Source organism: Plectrocnemia conspersa, unplaced genomic scaffold (assembly GCF_051122295.1).
Source record: "Plectrocnemia conspersa isolate PC_06_02 unplaced genomic scaffold, ASM5112229v1 ptg000011l, whole genome shotgun sequence".
Lineage (NCBI taxonomy): Eukaryota > Metazoa > Arthropoda > Insecta > Trichoptera > Polycentropodidae > Plectrocnemia > Plectrocnemia conspersa.
In genome coordinates, this window is record NW_028277175.1 from 22,584,954 (window position 1) to 22,605,782 (window position 20,829).

A 20,829-nucleotide genomic window follows, 5' to 3' on the forward strand; every position below is an offset into this window, starting at 1 on the left:
AAAACTCGTACGAGAATAAGCTTATTCCACTCGACTTAGATGTCAGTAACGTGTATTAAAAAAATAACAAATCACGTTAGGAGATGTAGCAGATGGTGGGAAAAATTTGCAATACGAATTCTAAAATTTAATATTAAAAAAATCGAACAGCACTGCGCTAGTTATTTGTTCCCGATAATGTAACCTAATCGAACGAAAGGTAATTTTTCGTGTCTTTGCAAAAAAATTATAAAAAATAGGTATTACTTATATTTTATTCTGTTGATTCAGATCTATCTTAATAAAAACATTAACAAAAAAAACTGTATTTTATTTATTATTTACTACTTTGTTTGTAATAGGTTATAAATGTAGAGAAATTTATAAAAAAACTTTACTGTATAACCATCTGTCACCACTAAACAATGTATTGCACGCATCGGAAAAATATCCATGAATGTGCTTTTTTATCAAGATAATTTACTGGTTTCACAGTTTTGAATGCGCAAATGCATGAATTACGCTTCGCATTGCTGCATCATCCACCATATTCACGAGATTTGGCCTCTGGCGACTTTTTCCTGTTTCCAAATATGAAGAAATGGCTCGCCGGAAAAATATTTACGTCGAACGAGATCATCGCAGAAACAGAAGCCTATTTTTTGAGAGCCTTTCAGAATCTTACTTACGGCAGTGTATCGAGCTAAAAGAAGACTATGTTGAGACATGAAAATGAATGTGTTTTTCTATTGTTTTGAAAAACTTATTAACCTACCCTCTTATATTTGAAAAATGTTTTTTTTTACTATTCTGAAAAGTGTTTCAGCGCAATCCCTATACTTCTTACGCGCATATTTTTCTATTTGCAGTGTTTAAATACATGTGTAAATGAATAATTTTCCAAAATTTATAAATCTATAAATAAACAACAAAGCAAATGTGTCAAGATGTCCTTAAAAATGTAACAATATATTAAATAAAACACATCAAATAAATTAAATTAAAAAAGTATCTATAGGCATAAATTTCAAAATATCTCAAATAGGTGATATTAAATTATTACTATATAACCATCTTATTTAGCGTTATTATATTTATTTATTAATTTAATCCTTCTTTCGGAATTCTAATCCTTTGGGGTATGACTTAGGAGCCCGTAAGACGCAGGTGGAAACTAGTGAGAATTTTATTTGATTATATTACATATTGCGACACTATGATGTGTGAGATCGTTATTTTCGGAGCGGTGGTGGAGAAGCTAGCGGAGGGATGAAGTCAGTGGAAGATCCTTAGAGTTCTGATTGGTGTGGCAGGGACAGTATAGCGGAGGTTAATTCCTCTCTGCTGCGGTGCTTGCGCGGGTGAGCCGAATCTGCTCCTTCGAGTGTCTGCCTGGTCCTCATTGGAGACCAGCCTTATGTATTTAGGGCTGCAAAGCATGCTGATCAATCATAATCATGCAGCGATCGACCAGCCAATCGTTACACTCGCTTCATAGAACAACGAAATATGTATACGCCTTTAGAAAGTGACTTGATGGACATCTCCGAGATCGAATTGTGCAACAGGAATGTTGTGGTCTTACGATGCTATTTATTTTCCGGTGATATATTATTTCCTGTGACCGTTTCATACCAAAAAATATTTATTCAATGTACCGGAGAAACCTTGCATGTTATTTATGGGGAACCCTTTGGTTCTAGTCGTAACGAGGTCTTTTGTTTGATACCACTATTGTCTAGTTTATCCTTATTGATGAATAATCACCTTTAGTCGCAGATTTTTTTTTTAGTTTCAAGAATAGGATCCCTCACACTACATATTGAGATTTAAGAAGACATTCAATATTAAAAACTAAATTGATATTAAACTAAATATTTTCCAAGTAATTTAATTTTAAAATTAACTGGACACAAAATGAAAAAAAATTGACAAAAAATATTTAATAAATATTCATACATTATTTTAATAATAACATTCAATTGAATGTTATTATTTGAACAAAATATTTTCGGAAAAAAAACAATAAATATTAACAACACGTACGTATAAGTCTTAGCATATTTACCAAATTAATTTTAAACCAAAATACTAATACTATTAAATTTAAGCAATTACTTACGACACAAAAACATACAGAACAAAATTACAAAATAGATAAAAAAATATTGTAGATTAGCTAGACGCTGCAATTTGTTTTTTGTCTGGTGGTATTTACTCACAGCACTAGAAACCGGTTACTTTGTCTTTCGTATTTAGAATTTTTGGTCTCTATTAGACCCAATCTCACATTTGCGAATGTCAATCGATGGCATGCGAGATCGTGTTGCAGCCCATCGAACAAATACATATTTTTATTTATAACAAATAGTATTTGTTCGATGGCATGCGAGATTAGTATCGTTTAATCATCATCGGTAAATCGGATTAACTCTTCTATTTGAAAAAAATAAGAACTGAGATTTAATCTTATTATTTTTTTTTGCTTCACAGCTTGGTTTACTTTTTTACTTCGTCAATGGCGCATTGTATATCCAGATGTATCTGTGGAAGCCATTTACAAGTCCACAACGACCACCTACAAATCCATCAACGTATATCAGCAAATACAAGGTAGAGTAGTTTTAAAAGCTTTAATTGAAATTGACGCACCGATCGTGAGAACAAAACCTCTTAAGCATCAAGAACGTCATAAATCTATACATCAGGTTTTAAATCCGCCAGTGCCTTTCATCGGCCAAACATTTCAAAGGATTAAAGTAAATTAAAATTATTTTTTCGTCAGCTGTTTTTGTCTGTCAAAATTTCTGAGAAAACATTAGAAGCGGTTGCAAGATGTGCAGCACTTATGCATGGAAATTGTTAAATATATTGGATAATAACGGATTATTTTTGTTTGTTTATTTTATTTTCAATCTTAATTCAAGCGCAATCAATAGAAAAACACGTAATATTAATTCGATATACTACAAATGATATTTCTTATCAGTATACTTAAATCAAAATTCGTTTTACAGCTGCAATATATTTTACAATCTGATATACGACTTATGTTATGTAATAAAATTAGTTATTAAAATGGATTTTTATCATGTATAAATATACACAAATATTTTAGGTTTTTATTAAATTTATTTTTTAATTAATTTCTAATTTAAAAAAAATCTTATTTTTTCTGCACGACTATTGTTTATTGTCAACAATTTTTCTGTATTTTATGTGTATACGCGTTTATCTTAAAAATGATATTTTAATGAATATTATACATTGAAGGTTCAAAAACAGTGACACGGTTAGTTTAGTCTAAAATATGAAATCATAATCGAAACTTCTATTTTCGGTGTACTTAAATGTCGATTACGAGTTAAAATTATTATCTTGAGTTACTTATCGTAATTTCAACAGCTTTATCAGCAAACGGCATCGAACATATTTTTACGGATATTTTTTTACTCTCCAAAACGCAGTTGATGGTGAGTGTGTTTATTTGTATTTAGCCATTAAAATATCTTTATAAATATAATATAAACATAACAAACAATTATTTTTCTGCATATTACGAAGAATAATATATTTTTCTGCTTTACCATATTTATGTTATGTTATGTTGATTTCACTAATAATAAAATAGTTTATTTTATTAAGTATTGCGTTACTTAAACATAATTTTAATTAAAGCCTATTAAACTTTAACCTAAAAAAGTTCTTTATATATAATATTTACCGACACCATAAAATTCAAGGCAAACAAAAATTAAAAATCTATTGGATCTGAGATGTTAAATAAACATTGTGAAAAAAATAACGCATTCCTTATTCATAACAAGTTATGTGGATATTCATAGAATTCAGAGATTGAAAACATTTCTAGTAAGGATTATATATTAATAAATTGCAGTTTAGTTCTCAAAATAATTGCGGACATACAGACGAAAGTTTGACTTTTTTATAATACATTTTTTATAATATTTTACGCAAAATTTATACTTCCAATAAAGTACAAAATATTTTTGCACAAAATGGCACAATGGTTGTAAACCCAGTAATGTACTACATTTATCATTAAAAAATATATATATTATAATATAATATAATGGAGAAAATTGCATAATATTCAGCCCAGTAATGTACTACATTTATCATTAAAAAATATATATATTATAATATAATATAATGGAGAAAATTGCATAATATTCAGACAATCGCTTTTCAAATTAATCGCAAGCAAAAATTGTACTTTTTTATAAAACATGCTTTTATCCCGAATCCCGTACCAAAATTGACACTGCTGAATATTTTTAATAATAAAAACCATACTTACATAAGCTTAACTGAACAGGATATGCTTTGAAGATAAGCTAAAATTATGGTAAAAAAAATATAACATAAAAAACTCTCCTTATTGGCCCCTAATAAACAACTTGTTTAAGATAATATAACATTGATTTTCCTGTCACTGACATACTAAAAAAATTATCTTCAGACATTTAGAGATAGTACTAGTAGTAGTAAGATGATTGAAGGAGATATCTTTAAATATATCCGTATAGTTGATTTTAATATTAATTATTTGTAAATTAAGAGCCTACAAGAGCAACGAATTGAAAAAATCTTTTGTGATTTTTTTGTGCAACTTATTTCTATTAGTATTTGTAAAGCGTCACATGAATAATATATTATTTTTTGCATTGTACATTCACCCATATTTTTATTGTAAAGCCTGTTGATTAGTTCGATCTAAAATGTATTTTTAACAGTGAACTTTTATATACGATAAACTTCCAAATCTTTTTCAATTCATTCTTTATTACAGATAATTGTGAATATATTGACTTAATTGCTCTGACCTTTGATAACCAATTTGTATTAAAAAAAAATAAGTAACAATACTATGAAATTATCCATCGTGATGTTGATGACAATACATAGTTTTATAAGCTATAAAAAACATACATTAAAAACAAACTGCTTTCATTAGATTTACACAGCTGTTTTTTCTTTTATTTTGCTTCCATTTATTCACGTTCTACTGTAGTGCGTACCCACAGACAGATGTGCGTGATCCGAATTACTAACATCAATGGACCCTGCACTTCTGCCACTGCACTCGGATTACATATTCTTTTCTAAACGTGACTGTGTGAACAAATGATTAATGGCCATGTGGGTAGTCGATCACAAGTTGTGGCCAAACGTGAACCACTTGAGCAAATCCCTGTTCGATAACTTAGTCACACTTAGGCCATCGGCGTGTGCAGACCTCGCATTCGGATAATGTATTGAAGATCGATCAAAATACTCGTTCGTAATTGAACTAAAACATATTTTTATAGGCACTGCTGAAACGAAACAAAGATGCAGAAGCACATCTATGAAGAAGAATTCCACGAAGCAAAAGGCAATGAAATCCAGATGAAAAACACCGACAACGAAATGATCCCGAGAATTATCGGAGCTATAAAAGAAGGCTCTATCGTAACTTTCACTTATTTCATGTAAGTAACATCCATTATTTGTATTAGTTTTCTTTATAATAATAATACTACAATTGTATAAATTTATTAATCTGCTTTAAAATAAGTAGAATATCGACGCTTTATTAAAATTAAGTCAAAAGTATTAATTTATTTACCTATCAAACGTGCCATATATATTTCAATTTAATAATATACTTATAATTAAATATTAATCCATTGGTATTTAATCTATATGTTACATGCATCTGTACATTTTATCAAAAAATCACGTGTAACTTATTGTTAATCTTTGACAACAATAATTTTATCAAGCAATCAAGATAAAATTGTGCATATCAAATCAATCTGCTAATATCAAAAATATAACAAGTTTTTGCTCATAATCACATATTTTAAAGTTAGGTTTACCAATATTGTTGCACAACTAAGCACTTGTGATAATAAATAACTGTAGATGTTATCAAAGACTGACTTATACTTACATAGATTAAAATATTAAAAAAATAGTATGTATGAACGTCAATGTTTGTGGTTTCAATCAATATTGCATTTACAAATACATGTTACTTTTTCAATGTCATTTATGCATAGTGAATAAATTGTGATGTATTAATACATTTTAATAACCGTATTTGTAGATAATTTCAGTCTAACAGTAAACTTTGACTCTATGGTTAATTACTCACAATTAGTTTCAATGGAAAATCACTAAGGTTAACTTGAAAGTATATTATAGTGTCAAGATATAAAATTAATCAGCTTCCATTTGCCAATAACAATTAATTAAGAAGAGAAAATTTCACTGATGCTTAGAAAATATCATACAATAATATATAGTACATACTTTTTTCATTATAAACTAAAAATACACTTGTTATAATTACATATAATTACATATTCCATATTTTTTTATACCCTTAACAAAATATCATAAATATGCAACTTATAATGACATTTCATATTACATTTAACTAATAATTAAGCAATATATTTACATATATTGCGTGTTGAGAGTGACATCATCACGCCGCAATATTACTGTTGTAATGAAATTGATACATTACCATATACATAAACATAAATTGCTATAATATTTTTAATATTATTTTATAAATTCAGAAACTCCTCTTTTTTCTACGCAGAAAACGGAACAAACATTACATCGAATTTTAAATTTAATTTTATAGTATGGAAATGAAATTGTCGCTTTATTTATTAAAATATATTTATCGTAAATCTTCCGTTTCAAGATACCAGACCTTAGCCCATTGCGTTACAACGAACTAAACACAGTAAACAACTGCTAAGTAAGTAGTGAAACGCCAAACTTAAATCAATAACATAATTATTATAGCTTACGATATTCACGACCTAGCTCAGTTATATTTTATGTATTCATCCGTAATATTAGAAAAATCTAGAGATACCTAATATGTGACGATCGATCGAAACTATAATTATATAACAATCACTATTTCCGATCTCCCAAAAACAATATAAATTGAAATACACTATGGTCCACATGAGCTTCGAACCCAGGCCTTTTAGGTATAAGTCGTTGACTTGAAAACGAAGTGGTAGTTCTGGATGAAGTGGTGAAAGTGTTTTAGTTTTGGCTTAAATACCCTTGAGGAAGTGGAGGAACGTTTATTTCACTCCAACATCGATAATTTGGGGTGGAAACAGACTCTCTGTTATTATATAATACCAATCTTATCAGATTCTTAAGCGTATATGGTGGCGTAACGTAAAAATAGTACATTTAGCGCTGTCGTCATACTATGGAATGCATATTTCTTCGCATTTGGCATCGACCCTTTAGTGTACTAGTTCAAAAATGCTAACATATACCGTTTGCCCTTTTTTTCACACCGACGAAAAAATCTTTATTTCTTAATAAATTCAAAGTTTTGTCACCCTTTTAACAAGTCTTTCCAACAAACTTCGAAGGAACGATTATAGATAGTCGCGATACAATGACTATAAATGATACATCGAAAAATAGTGTTATTAAAGTAACATGTTACGCACACACAGTGTGAGAAACTAGCATATTTTCGACAATCATACATACATATTATACATAACCGTCTAGGCAAATACATATATGTACATATTACACATTTCCTTAAAAATAAATTAGATGTACCAAATAGCCTTTTAATGCATTCTGCGCTATGTTAGAAATTATTTCTTTATAATATTTGGTAAAAAATAGATAGAAACAATAAAAGAATACGTATATGTATGTAAGATAAAGAGTTAGTAGGAATTGAAAAAATCTTATCATAAACCTTAATGAATATCTATATCTAAATATTATCAATAATTGGACTTTTGTAGACTATGTATTATGTTACATAATACTCCAAAATATTTATTTTCAGGGTCAGACAGATGTGATAGCTTATCAACAATAGTGTAGTTTGTTTATTTAATAATTTTATTTTTATTATAATTTCAGAACTGTACTAGAAGCAACTGGGATAAAATTTGCTCCAGCACACCTACCGTTGGAACGTCGGTTACAAACCTTAGCTGCACTAGGATGGATCCTCTTGATGATGTTCGGAGAGATTGCATCTTTGATTTTCACCGTTTACATATTAAGAACAAGATTTTATTGGATCATAATTTGTTACATATTACTTATAACTAATCAAAGATATAAGAGTGGTTTAGGATTGAAAAGGTAAGATTCTTGTATTGATATGTGACACTAAATTCTTTACTATATGTTTTTAAATCAAACTTATATCATTTAAGATATCAAATTTAAGTTGTAAATTACTTAAAATATACAAAGAAATATATGTTAATAATCAGATTTTAGCTTTCGGTTAAGTGAACGGCCGTTATATTTTTGTTGATTTCACATCGCCATTGATTGAAATTTATTTCATCAAAACTGATTGAAATTAAAATACAAATAAAAATCATTGAGGAATAATGTTTTATGATATATCACATAAATTTAATAAAAGCCATAGACATAGTATGTATTTAGATCTAATCTTATAGTAATCATAATTACACTGTACCCTTTCTTTATCTTTTACATTAGTAATATTTCTTTTTTCAGTCAATGTTCTGGAAATAGAAAATCCATTAAAATAGCTTTGAGTATTGTAAAGGATATATTTATCTAGAGCAGAAGTTAAAGATTGGTTTTTAAATACTACATTCCAAAATGTTAGCCATCCAATAGATTATGTGACACAAACGCTCATGTTTCATCCTAAAAAGTGGAACACTAACATTTAATACTAACACAAGTCAATTTATATTAGTCATACGAATCTGTAACTGTATCTTATGACAGCTGAAAGGTTAATTCGAATCTAGTAAGTCATAGATTCTTTGTGTTTTAGATGCTCCGCTTGATGCTTCTAAAGTTTGTTATTGTCACGTTGAGCCCTACTACTTATTGTAGTGGTGAAGTCAAGCATTGAGAATTGAAACAAGAAGTTTATTAAGAATAAATGAGATTCTCGCCTTAAAATGTGTCAATCAGAATTGTAACCTTTATCACATATTGCTAATCGTTCCCTCTATCAATTCCTTCATTATAAACCACATTTCTTTGCATACTTATAGTCTTAAGAGTCGGTTCTCTCAAATATAAAGAATGTATTGTAAAAAACTGTATATCGATTGTGTTCCAAAGGAAAACTTTTATAATTAGAGAATAAATTCAATATTTACGTTTTATTTTTTTGTTTTTAGATGGAGATGGGTTCGACAGTGGAGCTGGTGGAAATATCTTCACGATTACTTTCCAACAACTTTAGTGAAAACTGCAAATTTAGATCCATCTGAGAATTACTTGTTTTGCATTTTTCCACATGGAGTATTGAGTACCGGATGCTTCTCTTGCTTTGCGACCGACGCGGCTGGCTTTGAAGATATCTTCCCGGGTATGAAATCGTTCATGCTCACTTTGGATGGCCATTTCTTGGTTCCGTTCTTTAGAGAATTAGCACAGTGGTTGAGCGTATGCTCTGCTTCTGCTGAATCAATCAATTATCTGCTAAATAAAAAGAATGGGACAGGAAAATGTGCGATATTAGTTGTCGGCGGAGCAGCCGAATCTCTCAATTGCCACCCTGGTCTATACAAAGTTGTGGTGAAGAAAAGGAAGGGTTTTGTTAAGATGGCTATGAAAAATGGGTATTTTATTTTATTTAAATCTATTAATAACATGTAAATTATTGTATTAACAATTGTATCAATTCACAGTTCGCCGCTAGTACCCGTATTTTCCTTTGGTGAGACTGAACTTTACGAGCAATTAAGTAACCCCGAAGGTAGTATTGTGCGCTGTGTTCAAGAATGGGTTAGACAAAAGACTGGAATTGCACCTGTGATACCAATGGGAAGAGGTATTTTGCAATATTCCTTTGGTATAGTGCCACAACGAAGGCCGGTAACGACTGTTGGTGAGTTATGAACCATCTCTTAAATAATATACTATTTTTAAGATATGATATTAAAATATAATTTACTTTGTAGTTGGAAAGCCAATGCCTGTTAAAAAAAATACGGATCCGACCGATGAAGAGATTGATGTAGTACACTCAGAATTTATGAAAAGATTAGAGGAAATGTTCGAAGAAGGAAAATCTAAATATATTCCACAATATCCGGATGCTAAGTTGATTATTGATTAAATTAGAGTATAATGCATTTTAATTTCGTATAATATAATATATACAATATATTATTTTTAAATGGGTTAATTTTTCAACCTGATATGTTTACAATGTAAAATTGATAATAATTTTGTATAAAGTTGTTGTTTTAATTTAAATTTTATCAAGCCAAATATTGTGTTATTTTTTAATTTCTTAATAATATTATAAAAAATGTTATAAATATATTTTTTAAGCAAACAAATCTATTTACTTTATCTAAGGCTTTTAAAAGTTATCAGGCAAATAGTATTTCCAGTTACTATATAAACAGAATCTTTGAATAACATCACTAATCGTCTTATTAATAATACAAAGATAATCAATATTTAAAAGCATTTTAAACCGAATTTTACATTGTAATCTTTTAAATAATAAATTTCATGTAAAATGCTACTTGATGGTAAATATCTGAGTCTTTGAAATAGTGCAACAAAAAGATTCCTTATTCTTCTTTTATCTTATACGTTTCATGTTAGTAGCTAAGGTATCATATATTTTGAAAAAGTTGTAACTGAGAGTTTTTATGTTGTATTTTTGGGTTCATATCTATTACCTTTGATAAGATATTTGGGCTTTATATAATGGGAGCACTTCATAAAACTCAGTTAAATTACATTTCCATTTTTTTTTTAAATTTCATTATGTATAATGTGTAATTTATCATTTTATTGTAACACAAATGTAACTTATTTAGCTATTAAAACACCACAGAAGCATTTTTTTCTTACAATAAGCAAGTAATTTTATGTAGAGCACATTTGAAAACTGTAAGCTTGTGTTGAGTTGACCAGAACAAGGATCTACGTATTGACTTTTCACATTGGATCTGCAAAAGTAACTTGTTACAACTGAAAAGAGAAACTACTTCCTTACATTTTTCACTTTAACTTTATTACTACTGTGTGGAATCTTACATATATTTACCCATTAGAAAATGTCAAAAAAAGGCGCTTTATCAACAAACCAAAAAGTAAACAATGAACAACAGAGACTTTCGAAAACCATAAACATTATCACAGTAACAAAACTTCTAGTATTGTAGTTAAATTATATATGTATTGTGCTCTACAAATAATTCATCCATCACACAGTGAAATACTCATGTGAGGACGACAGGACTGACGAGAGTGCGCTTTGGGCCAACAGGGCGGGACGACAACGTGGGGCTTAGAACCGGCGACGACGCACGACGAAGGACGGAAGCGGTCGGTGTCGCCGGAGCGCATTACCACACTTTATTAGAGGATACGTACATTACAAAGCCAAGTTTGACAATACAGCCTATTTAGTCTAAATGAGCTTTATCCCATTCATCCAAGCTTCTTTGGGAGAAGTTTTATCTTTAGTAGAGAGAGAAAAAGAGAGAAAAATACATAGCAAGAGTAATCAACGACTTTTCTATATCACAGATCTTCCCAACATGACTGATAAAGTTACACCACTACACACAATATCTGTGATTTCTTATTAATGTAAAACAATATGTCAGATGATACATAGACACTTCAAAAGTACTCGTATATCCAAAAGAACTAAAACACGCGTACATAAGATGTAAACATTGAACACCAGAGATTCTTATCGACTGCAGGCTTTCGAACGAAGGATCCTAAGGATGATTTTTGGGCCTACTTGTGTGAATAGTACTTGGCATTGTCGGTACCACAAGGAGGTATACTGCTGTATCAGAAGTATGACATCGTCAAGACTATTAAAATACAACATCTGACATCTGTCTCCCAAGGAGGACTCAAAAGCAGTGAAACGACTTAATTTATATAATCCTAAGGTGCCCAGATAGACAACGACTGCATTGTTTGGGTAGAATGGAAAGGATCTCCGAATGCTCTGCATCAGCGACTGGAATGGGATAAAGCACCAAGAACCGAAACTTCCAACTCTTATCTTCCGGAGGTAAATTAATAATGTAATTAATTTCTTATAAAAATACATGATGATTCCATCTCAATTATTTGCTTACTAATAAGCCAATGTGTATTAAGTAAAATATGTATATTATAGAGCTTAGTATAGATCTTATCCATTAAATTACAAATCGACTTTCATAATAAACATAGTCGTAGCTAATTGTTTAATTTTACCATAAAAACACTTCAGTATTAACACTATTTTTAAGATTTGATACAAAGTAAATACACAGATATATTATATAAACACATAAGCTACAATAATAGTAATAATATTTATTTTTTCAAAAGGTATCACTTATAAAAATCACTGTAATATAAATTAAATGTTTTTACGCTTACAATATAAAACAGTAAACTTATAACTTAATTTTTTACACAATTTTTCTTAATGGTATTTAAAATAGTATCGCTCTAGTTTTATATTGTTGTATCTAAGTTATAGCTTTTTGAATGATTTTAAATGTAAAGTATTTTAGGTATAAACTATACGTTATACAACAGATAAGATAAGTTAGTACTGGAATGAAATGTGAATACATAAATTTGGCTCGTTTTAACGTACTGTGTTACTGTAGTACACCCAAATAATAATATTTTAAAACACTAGATTACATTCTAATTATACTGAAGAGAGTCGTAGTAATTATACTTTATCATTTATAAATATGATAATATTTACTTACATAATATCTGTCACGTTTGTAAGTTTAGTCTTGAGTTGCAAAAATGATTTGTTATCATAATATGTATTTTTTATGTTGATTTTATATGGAAATGTGTTTTAATTAGGATGTCTAATTTATGTTTACATTTAATAGCTATTTTTAACATATTCGCATTTAACGCGCAAAACATAATACTTTAACATCACGCATTCTTCACGCCGTACACATATTTATCTAAAATTCGTCTTTTATTGAATTAGTTACGTTTTTACAAGCATTTACAGTAAGATTAAATCCAGAGTATACGTCTACATTTCTGTGTAATACATACGCCAAAATACACAGACCGATTGTACTGAATAAATAGACGAATCTCGTTAAAATCTGTAACAAAAAGATACAATGTGTATTAAAAATTGTAATCTATGATAAAATCTATACAAATGAACGTACCATATCTTGCCATTTTCTGTTTGTCACGCATGTACTGTATCCCATATCAGAAAACGTTACCGAATTGTACAACGGCACCCAAAACGACGGCATCGTCTTGAACAAAAAGTCGTCTAACTTTTTACGTATTATGAACGAACGTCTATTAACTAAATCTCTCATCTATAAACAAACAATGCTGTATTAATAATAAATTAGAACTTCAGTTATTTAATATAGATTTACAGATAAGCTAACCTCAACGTAATTGTACATAGCCAAATCGCATATGGCATGAGCGTCTTTCTCCCTCAACTCTGAAAACTCTGTTAGTACTTTCTGCATATTACAACCGTACTTTACAATCAAACGATCGAGCAAAAGACAATCTTCGAACCCTGCGTTCATTCCTTGTCCATAAAAAGGTACCATTGCATGAGCAGCGTCACCGATCAAGACAACTTTGTTACTCACATGATACGGTCGACACTATAAGAAGTAGAAATATATTATTAAAATATTTATTTACAATGCATTTAATATGTTATATTAGTGACTCCCAAATTTTATAGAATAAAGGTAACCTATAAGGTTTAATAATTGCAATTTTTATTTTAATTGCTGTTATTTCTATAGAAGAAATGCCTATTTAATTTATATTTATATCAAAATGCACATTTAAAACGCAATCTAGTTTGATATTTTCTTTTCACTGAAACATATGCACTCATAATCTTATGCCACACGCTCTTAAGAAGGCAACCATAATAACCACATTTTAAAAGCATGTAAAAATATAAAATACGTTTACCCACTCTTAAATTCATATGTGACTGATCATATTTGCTCTGAATACTTTCTGTATTGTGTCACTCAGACAAATTGATGGCACAATTTTTTATTTTATGTAGCATAACAAATAAACAAATAAACAGAACCCTTTTGAGGGGCAATTCGGGTGAATTAGATAAAACATAATTTAAAACTAGATTAAGTTATAAATTTGAGAACCATTCAATTAATGTTGAATTATACCTTAATAGAAACAAGTGGTGAAGGTTTGCCTTTGAAGAAATCTTCCACTAGTTTTTCTTTACCGATTAGTGGAATAGCATCAGGAAAGTATCTTTCAAAAAATTCAATCAAAGCCTTCGGTGAATCTAAGCATTTAAACTTAACAAACGGCATGAATAGTGTGACTGTCCATGTATAGTCCTGATTCGGTAAAGCAATCATCATGAATTCACCTCTCGGCCAAATGTGCAGAAAAGTATTAGGCATTGCAAACTATTTAAATCAATATATATTAGACATATATTTTACATTAAAATATATCATTTATACAAACAGTTTATATACTTTATACACACTGCCGTCTTTAACAGCTGGAATGCAGAGTTCTAAGTATCCATGTTCTATATAAGTTTGACTGAAATCAAAGAGCGGTTGTTTCATCATGTGACGTCTAACCGTCGAGAATGCACCGTCAGCTCCGACGATCAAATCAAACTGTTTCTGTACAGTAGTGTTCTTTTGTGTCCTTAAAAATGACATAATAATTTAACTAATTAGTTAATGCTTAAACTGAAATGTGGATCTTACTCTAGAAACGTCAATTGTCCCTTCTCTAAGTTTGCGTTAATTAGTTTGTGATGGAAGTATAGAGTCACGTTCGGATATTTCTCAGTAGCTGAAACATGAAATTGCAACCTTGCTCTTATTAAAACCACAATACCATTGAACTTAAATATCCTTATCGAGTGGTTGTTTCAGAAAAATGGAGACCGCATACATAGGTGTCAAATTACCGCTTAGTGACAACATTTCAAGCGTCAATATCCCATTACAACAAGATCATCCACCGTTGTAGGGTTTCATTACAAATCCATTTTACGGAGTAATATATACTAATTACAATTTTACACGTAACCGTGACACTAAACTTGAAACGACGATTGTAATTTTTTGTATTCTATTAAATTATGGATAAATTCTATATAATATAGAACAATACAAATAAATTGCTAAAGGTGTGCATAGATTTTTGTATATATTACATACACATATATATGAATGCAGTATATACATATACATATATATGTATTAAATTCGATTTTTGGCAAATGAACCTATTCTTATTTGTTTTTTTATACACTAATGATCTTAGATGTTACATAAATATATTTTAAAATTATAATTATATGTTATTATATATTTTTACAAATAATATACAAAAAATTAAGAACGAATTACTAAAAAAATATATTTTAAGAGTTAGTTCTTAATTCATAACTTTCATAATAAAAATACTATACTAAAGCAGGGGTAGCCAACCCAAATGCTGGAAATGCATCACAACTCCGCGGGCCACATATATAATTATATATCCCCATATTAGATTTACATACACTATAGACATTTTTTGGAGTGAAAAATTGTCTATTGTGTATTGGCCATTATAAAATAAATATATTTTGTAAAAGTGTAATGAATCTCGCAGGCCGGAAAAATGTTCAAGGCGGGGCCGCATGCGGCCCGCTCGCCGCGGGTTGGCTACCCCTGCTTTAAAATCATGATTACAGTATTTTATACTTAATGTAAAACATGCATTTTAAATATTTCAATTTAAAAACTTTATTAATAATGGCTCTTAAATGGTAGTGAGCACATCGTATGAAACAACAAATTGCGTTAAAACCAGTGCCATTACTAGTGTTTCTTAAACTTGGACCAGATATGAACTGATTTTTCAACGGGGACTATGCAAGTATTATATAATTTAAATATTATAATTACAAAAAAAATATTACCTGTTAGTAAAACTTCATTCAGATATTTTCTGCCAACGGAGTAAATGCACTGAAAAATATGAATATAACAAATGTTACATAAATAAATCAGAGATAGTTTCTACGCATAAAAATAGTACACATATATTTCTAGAACAGTCTAAATAAGCCTTTTCTCCTATTCATCCAAGCTACTCGAAACACTCAAAATAGGACAATTTCCCGACTAGTCTAAGTCACTAGGAGGTGGCTTGCCATTTGTTCACATCTGAAACAGCAGATCAGCGATATTAGAGATCAAGAGCGCCACTGGTAGATCAGAGACCAGAGAGGCATTTCGAGAGGCTTCAATAAGGACTCTTTTTATCCACTTTTACAACTTCACCACTGCACGTACCACAATGCGTTCGCTTAAAATCATATTGTTGCTTCATTAAAGGAAGTGGACAATATAAGTAGAGTTTAAAAATACGATCGATGGTCTAAATAAGGCTTTTTCCCACTCGTCCAAGCTACTAGGAAGAAACGCATGTAAGATTCATAGCAGATGAGCGAGAGCAGAGTTCAGGGACACAACTGGCAGATCAGAGACTAGAGAGACTCAAATATTTCGAGAGGCATCACTTCTACAACATCACCACTGCAATTAATCTATTACTAATCTGCCTTTTCAAGGACTACTCCATATCTCTCCTGACCACCTGCTACACCACTACTCTTACTAGCTGAATAAGTCACACCACTCAGCACAAAACTCCATAAATACGAATACGAACAAATACATATTTGTTATTATGTATTATTATAGTGGAATATATTTTTATTATTTTGATTTTTTTATACAACTAGAGAGCTTGAATCCGAAATCTAACATTCACCAAAAATATTTATTTACGATCCAACTTTTATCAATACTATAAATATCAAACTACAAAATATTTACAGGAATACCTAAAGTGATTATTTTAAAATCAATAAGACATGTAACATGTATATTATACTGAATTTAAAAATGAAGTCGACTCTTTTTGACATATTTTATTTTTACACAACTAAAATAAAAACCATTAAAAATCACTTAGAAAAAATAATTCTAACTAAATTATAAAAGACTGGACTGTGATTTTTATTTGATTAATTTTGAATTAACTTTTCTTATGATATATCTGCATTAAAGTAGCTTACATTTTTTTTATGAGAAAATGTTAAAGACATACTTTACATACTCATTTGCTATATTGTGATAGTGAATCTGGACGTCAAAAACATTTTAATTTAAAGTTATTAGCTAAAACTTTTACCTGATTTGTTCTAGCGTCGTATGGAATAATTCTATTGGTTGCATTCAATGGATGTATCATTCTTCCTTGCATTGGCAATCCATGACCTATCATCTGTTCTTCCAAACCAACAATAGCCAAAGCTCTTCGAGCTCTCAAAGACATTGATAAGTTGATTGACCGTCCCCTGACATGGGGTGTCTTTCGAATATCTAACAAAAAATCAGAATACATAAAATAAGTTCTTTGAAACGAAATTATGATGATGATGGATGATTTGTTTGGAAAATCACCTTCTCTGTATTCATAAAGGTGAACGTCAAAGTTTCTTTTGGCAAAGAACGACGCGGCCAATGATCCCACCTAAAAGAGTTTATTACTAAAATATAATTCATGTTTTTTTATTCATATTAATTGAACCTTAACCATAATTAATGTTAAAAAAACATATAGCAAAATATATGCTTAATTTAGCGTACAAAATGCTCTAGATAATGTAGTAACTGGCACATTATATTTTGTTAACTAATCAAATATGGCATAAATCTAAAAGTTTTGACAATGTGATATTTCGCACACGTCATTACTCTGAATCGCAGTATGTAACGATTAGTTTAAAGTGGTAAAGGGTTAAGTATAAGGACAATGTTAATGGGAATCAAATTGGCAGAGTGCCAAAAACCGCGAGAGGAATGTTGAGACGAGAAACAAGAATTGGGAACAATAATACACAAAATCAATATGAAAAAAAAACTCTTAAGAATAGAATCATGCGACATTGTGATCACTCCTTTTATCTGATTGGATTTCACTCAACTAAATCAAAATGGTTATATAATATATACAGCTTCTGAGTGGTGTTCTAAAAATATGATAAACTAACTTTAAAGAAAAAGTATGTCTTTTACACAACACGTGTGACATTTCTCTTACTTATTTTTATCGCTGCGTCTCATTACAAGTATATGTATATTAAAATTGTATTACAACCAGTGATGTATATATTCTTAAATAATAGTCATATTCTGAGAATATTTATAACACATAAGATCGTTTTTATTTTTTATAACACTTAAAAATCTTTTCAGAATATGAAAATCTAAAATATTTCTGGATATAATACAAACCTTGAAATCTTCATCAAATTTTTAAGAGATTCAGAGAATATTCTTACATTAAAACAATTAATAAATGTTTCATGTTTTTCACTCAAAGGATATGAAGAAACATTGATCATAATCTGATCGACTATTGCCATATATTTTATGTACAATTTTATATTAATTGTTGAATCTTCAATATTTGTGTGTAACTTAAAATTATAATACATTAAAAATTTGTTGATTATTTAATATTAATATTACATATTTGCGTTTAATTATATTCATTTTAAAACACTAATGAACGATAAACCATATTTTCATTAGTAAATGTAATTATTTTTACTTTGTTAAAAATATAAAAAATCAATTACCTTTTTAGAATATTTTTTTCCTAAATATTATATCTGATTACATAATATTAAGCTAGTTATTTTAATTATTATATAAGATATATTAAAAATAAATTAAATTGATTTTAATACAAAAAGTTATTCATTTGGATGTACATTATTAAATAATCACTAACAAAATAAGTCGTTTTTTTAAATAAATTAATATTAAAAATATCATTTAATAAATTTATTGTTAAAGGCCGCGCGCTAACGTTCAATTAAGATAGAATTTTTAAAAGAATGTCTTTATGGGATTTCGAATAACGTGTAAAAATTTACTGCCATGAGCCTTATTTCAACGTTATATTATACAGTAATTTTAAACACAATGTTTTGCATATATTTATGGCAAAAAAACTAATTAAAAAAGTATTTTTTACCATTGAAAACTAAATAATATATATTCTTTAACCAACTTGATACGTACATAATTTATTAATAAAATATATATGTATTTGCATATGTAAACATACTAGTTTATGAAAATATTAAAATACATCCACAATAAAATCCCTGTTTAAAAGAAATAAATTTCATTTAGTATTCACCAGTCCACCGCCGACAATAGCGATGGAAAATCTCCTCTTAAGTCCATTTTCTACTCCGTTTTCGTCCATGTCCGACAAAAGACTAAAAAGGCTCTGCCATAGTTGGCAAAGATATATAACAATCTAAGCCCGAAACTCGATAGTTCGTTCGTGCTTATCTTTCAACAGTGTAATTTAATACACATAATATAACATGGTATTAGTAAATTTAATATTATTGAATACTTGATATTTAATACAAATATATTTTATACTATTATTTAATTAATTTATAGTACGATGAATTAATTAAAACGCAAATTTTCTTACATACGTTTCAATGTTATCATCAGATCATAAATATTGTTTTAACTATAAAGCTTATTTAAATTATGTATTTTCATAATATTATTTATGAATGTTGAATGTGCGTGTTATATTTTTTATAAATTTAAAATAATAGGTCGTAGCAGAGAGAAAAAGAAGTAATGGTTAAAATCTTAGTTTATTTGTTCAAAAATAATCATTTTTAAATTTGTATATCTCATGAACTAATAATACTATAAAACATACATGGTATGATTTTTATTGTCATTAACGAAGTTTTTAAAATTTAGATAAGAGCATGCGGTTCGCACGCCCTTTTCTCTCATTCACTCTTTTCAAATTTAATTTGGATTAACATATTTAAATATTTAATATATATTTTAGTTGTAATCGCTAGTTTAGATCAAATTTTTAGTATTTAAAAATACTTTTTGGGGGAAACAATAGCCATTTTAAAACTGCTAGTTTAGCTAAGTAAAGCATAAGTGGTATCACAGTAAACAATTTGTTGTACGTATCCTTTGTAATTATCGGACAGCCCACAAACGGAAACTTAAAAGTTAAGCTTTCACCTAAGATATAGATCGGAGGCGAAGTTAAACAAAAACACGATTAGTTATACGCTTATTTAAAGGATCAAAATAAAGGATGTGACAATTTGTCACAACACCAATCGGTCGCGAGTCACTCTACAATCACTATCGATACTAATTCACTCACCAAAGACTACAACTCTGCATTTTTATTGTACATATAATTATAATTATTCATAGATACGTCTTCAATCACTTTTGGCAAGTTTTGTTAGAACAACAGCATATGTTGCATCCCGCTCTTTACACTGTTAACAACCTTTTGTCTTTTACCAAAACGGTGACAAAATCTCTTGATGCGGGAAATCAAGTAGACATCGAATATACGGATTTTGAGAAGGCCTTTGACAAAGCTTGTCATATGTTATTATTCAAAAAAATGCCCGACCTCGGTTTCTCTGATGATTTAACTTTGATATTCGGGTCGGGTCATAAAATTAACATATGTGAAACTGTTGTTTATTAATTTTACTTATTCAACTTAGTTGTTAGCTATTCATGAATATATTTTATAGCGCATTCAGTTTAAAAAACGGTCCTTCCATTGCAAAAATGCCGCCCCCAAGCATGTGCCACTCGGGCGGTGCCCCGATCGTTTCTAGCTACGCTACTATTTATATGTTTTTTAGCATTCATTTTT

The 20,829-nt window shown here is 29.3% G+C and overlaps 2 protein-coding genes across 2 annotated transcripts; one reads left to right on the plus strand and one right to left on the minus strand.

The window, feature by feature from the left end:
• Positions 1-5,114: 5,114 nt before the first annotated feature.
• LOC148229971 (2-acylglycerol O-acyltransferase 1-like) lies at positions 5,115-10,352 on the plus strand. Its single transcript, XM_088197075.1, has 6 exons — positions 5,115-5,255; positions 5,313-5,474; positions 7,921-8,148; positions 9,183-9,626; positions 9,696-9,895; positions 9,969-10,352. Exons 2-6 carry the CDS (start codon positions 5,335-5,337, stop codon positions 10,124-10,126), a joined length of 1,170 nt encoding a protein of 389 aa, XP_088053201.1. The 5' UTR covers positions 5,115-5,255; positions 5,313-5,334; the 3' UTR covers positions 10,127-10,352.
• Positions 10,353-12,333: 1,981 nt separating this feature from the next.
• cn (Kynurenine 3-monooxygenase cn) lies at positions 12,334-19,454 on the minus strand. Its single transcript, XM_088197074.1, has 10 exons — positions 19,291-19,454; positions 17,541-17,610; positions 17,269-17,459; positions 15,989-16,037; positions 14,781-14,868; positions 14,538-14,718; positions 14,214-14,465; positions 13,437-13,667; positions 13,200-13,361; positions 12,334-13,130 (listed from the first exon to the last, which is right to left on the minus strand). The coding sequence occupies exons 1-10, from the start codon at positions 19,357-19,359 to the stop codon at positions 12,981-12,983; spliced, it is 1,443 nt and encodes a 480-aa protein (XP_088053200.1). The 5' UTR covers positions 19,360-19,454; the 3' UTR covers positions 12,334-12,980.
• Positions 19,455-20,829: the final 1,375 nt, after the last annotated feature.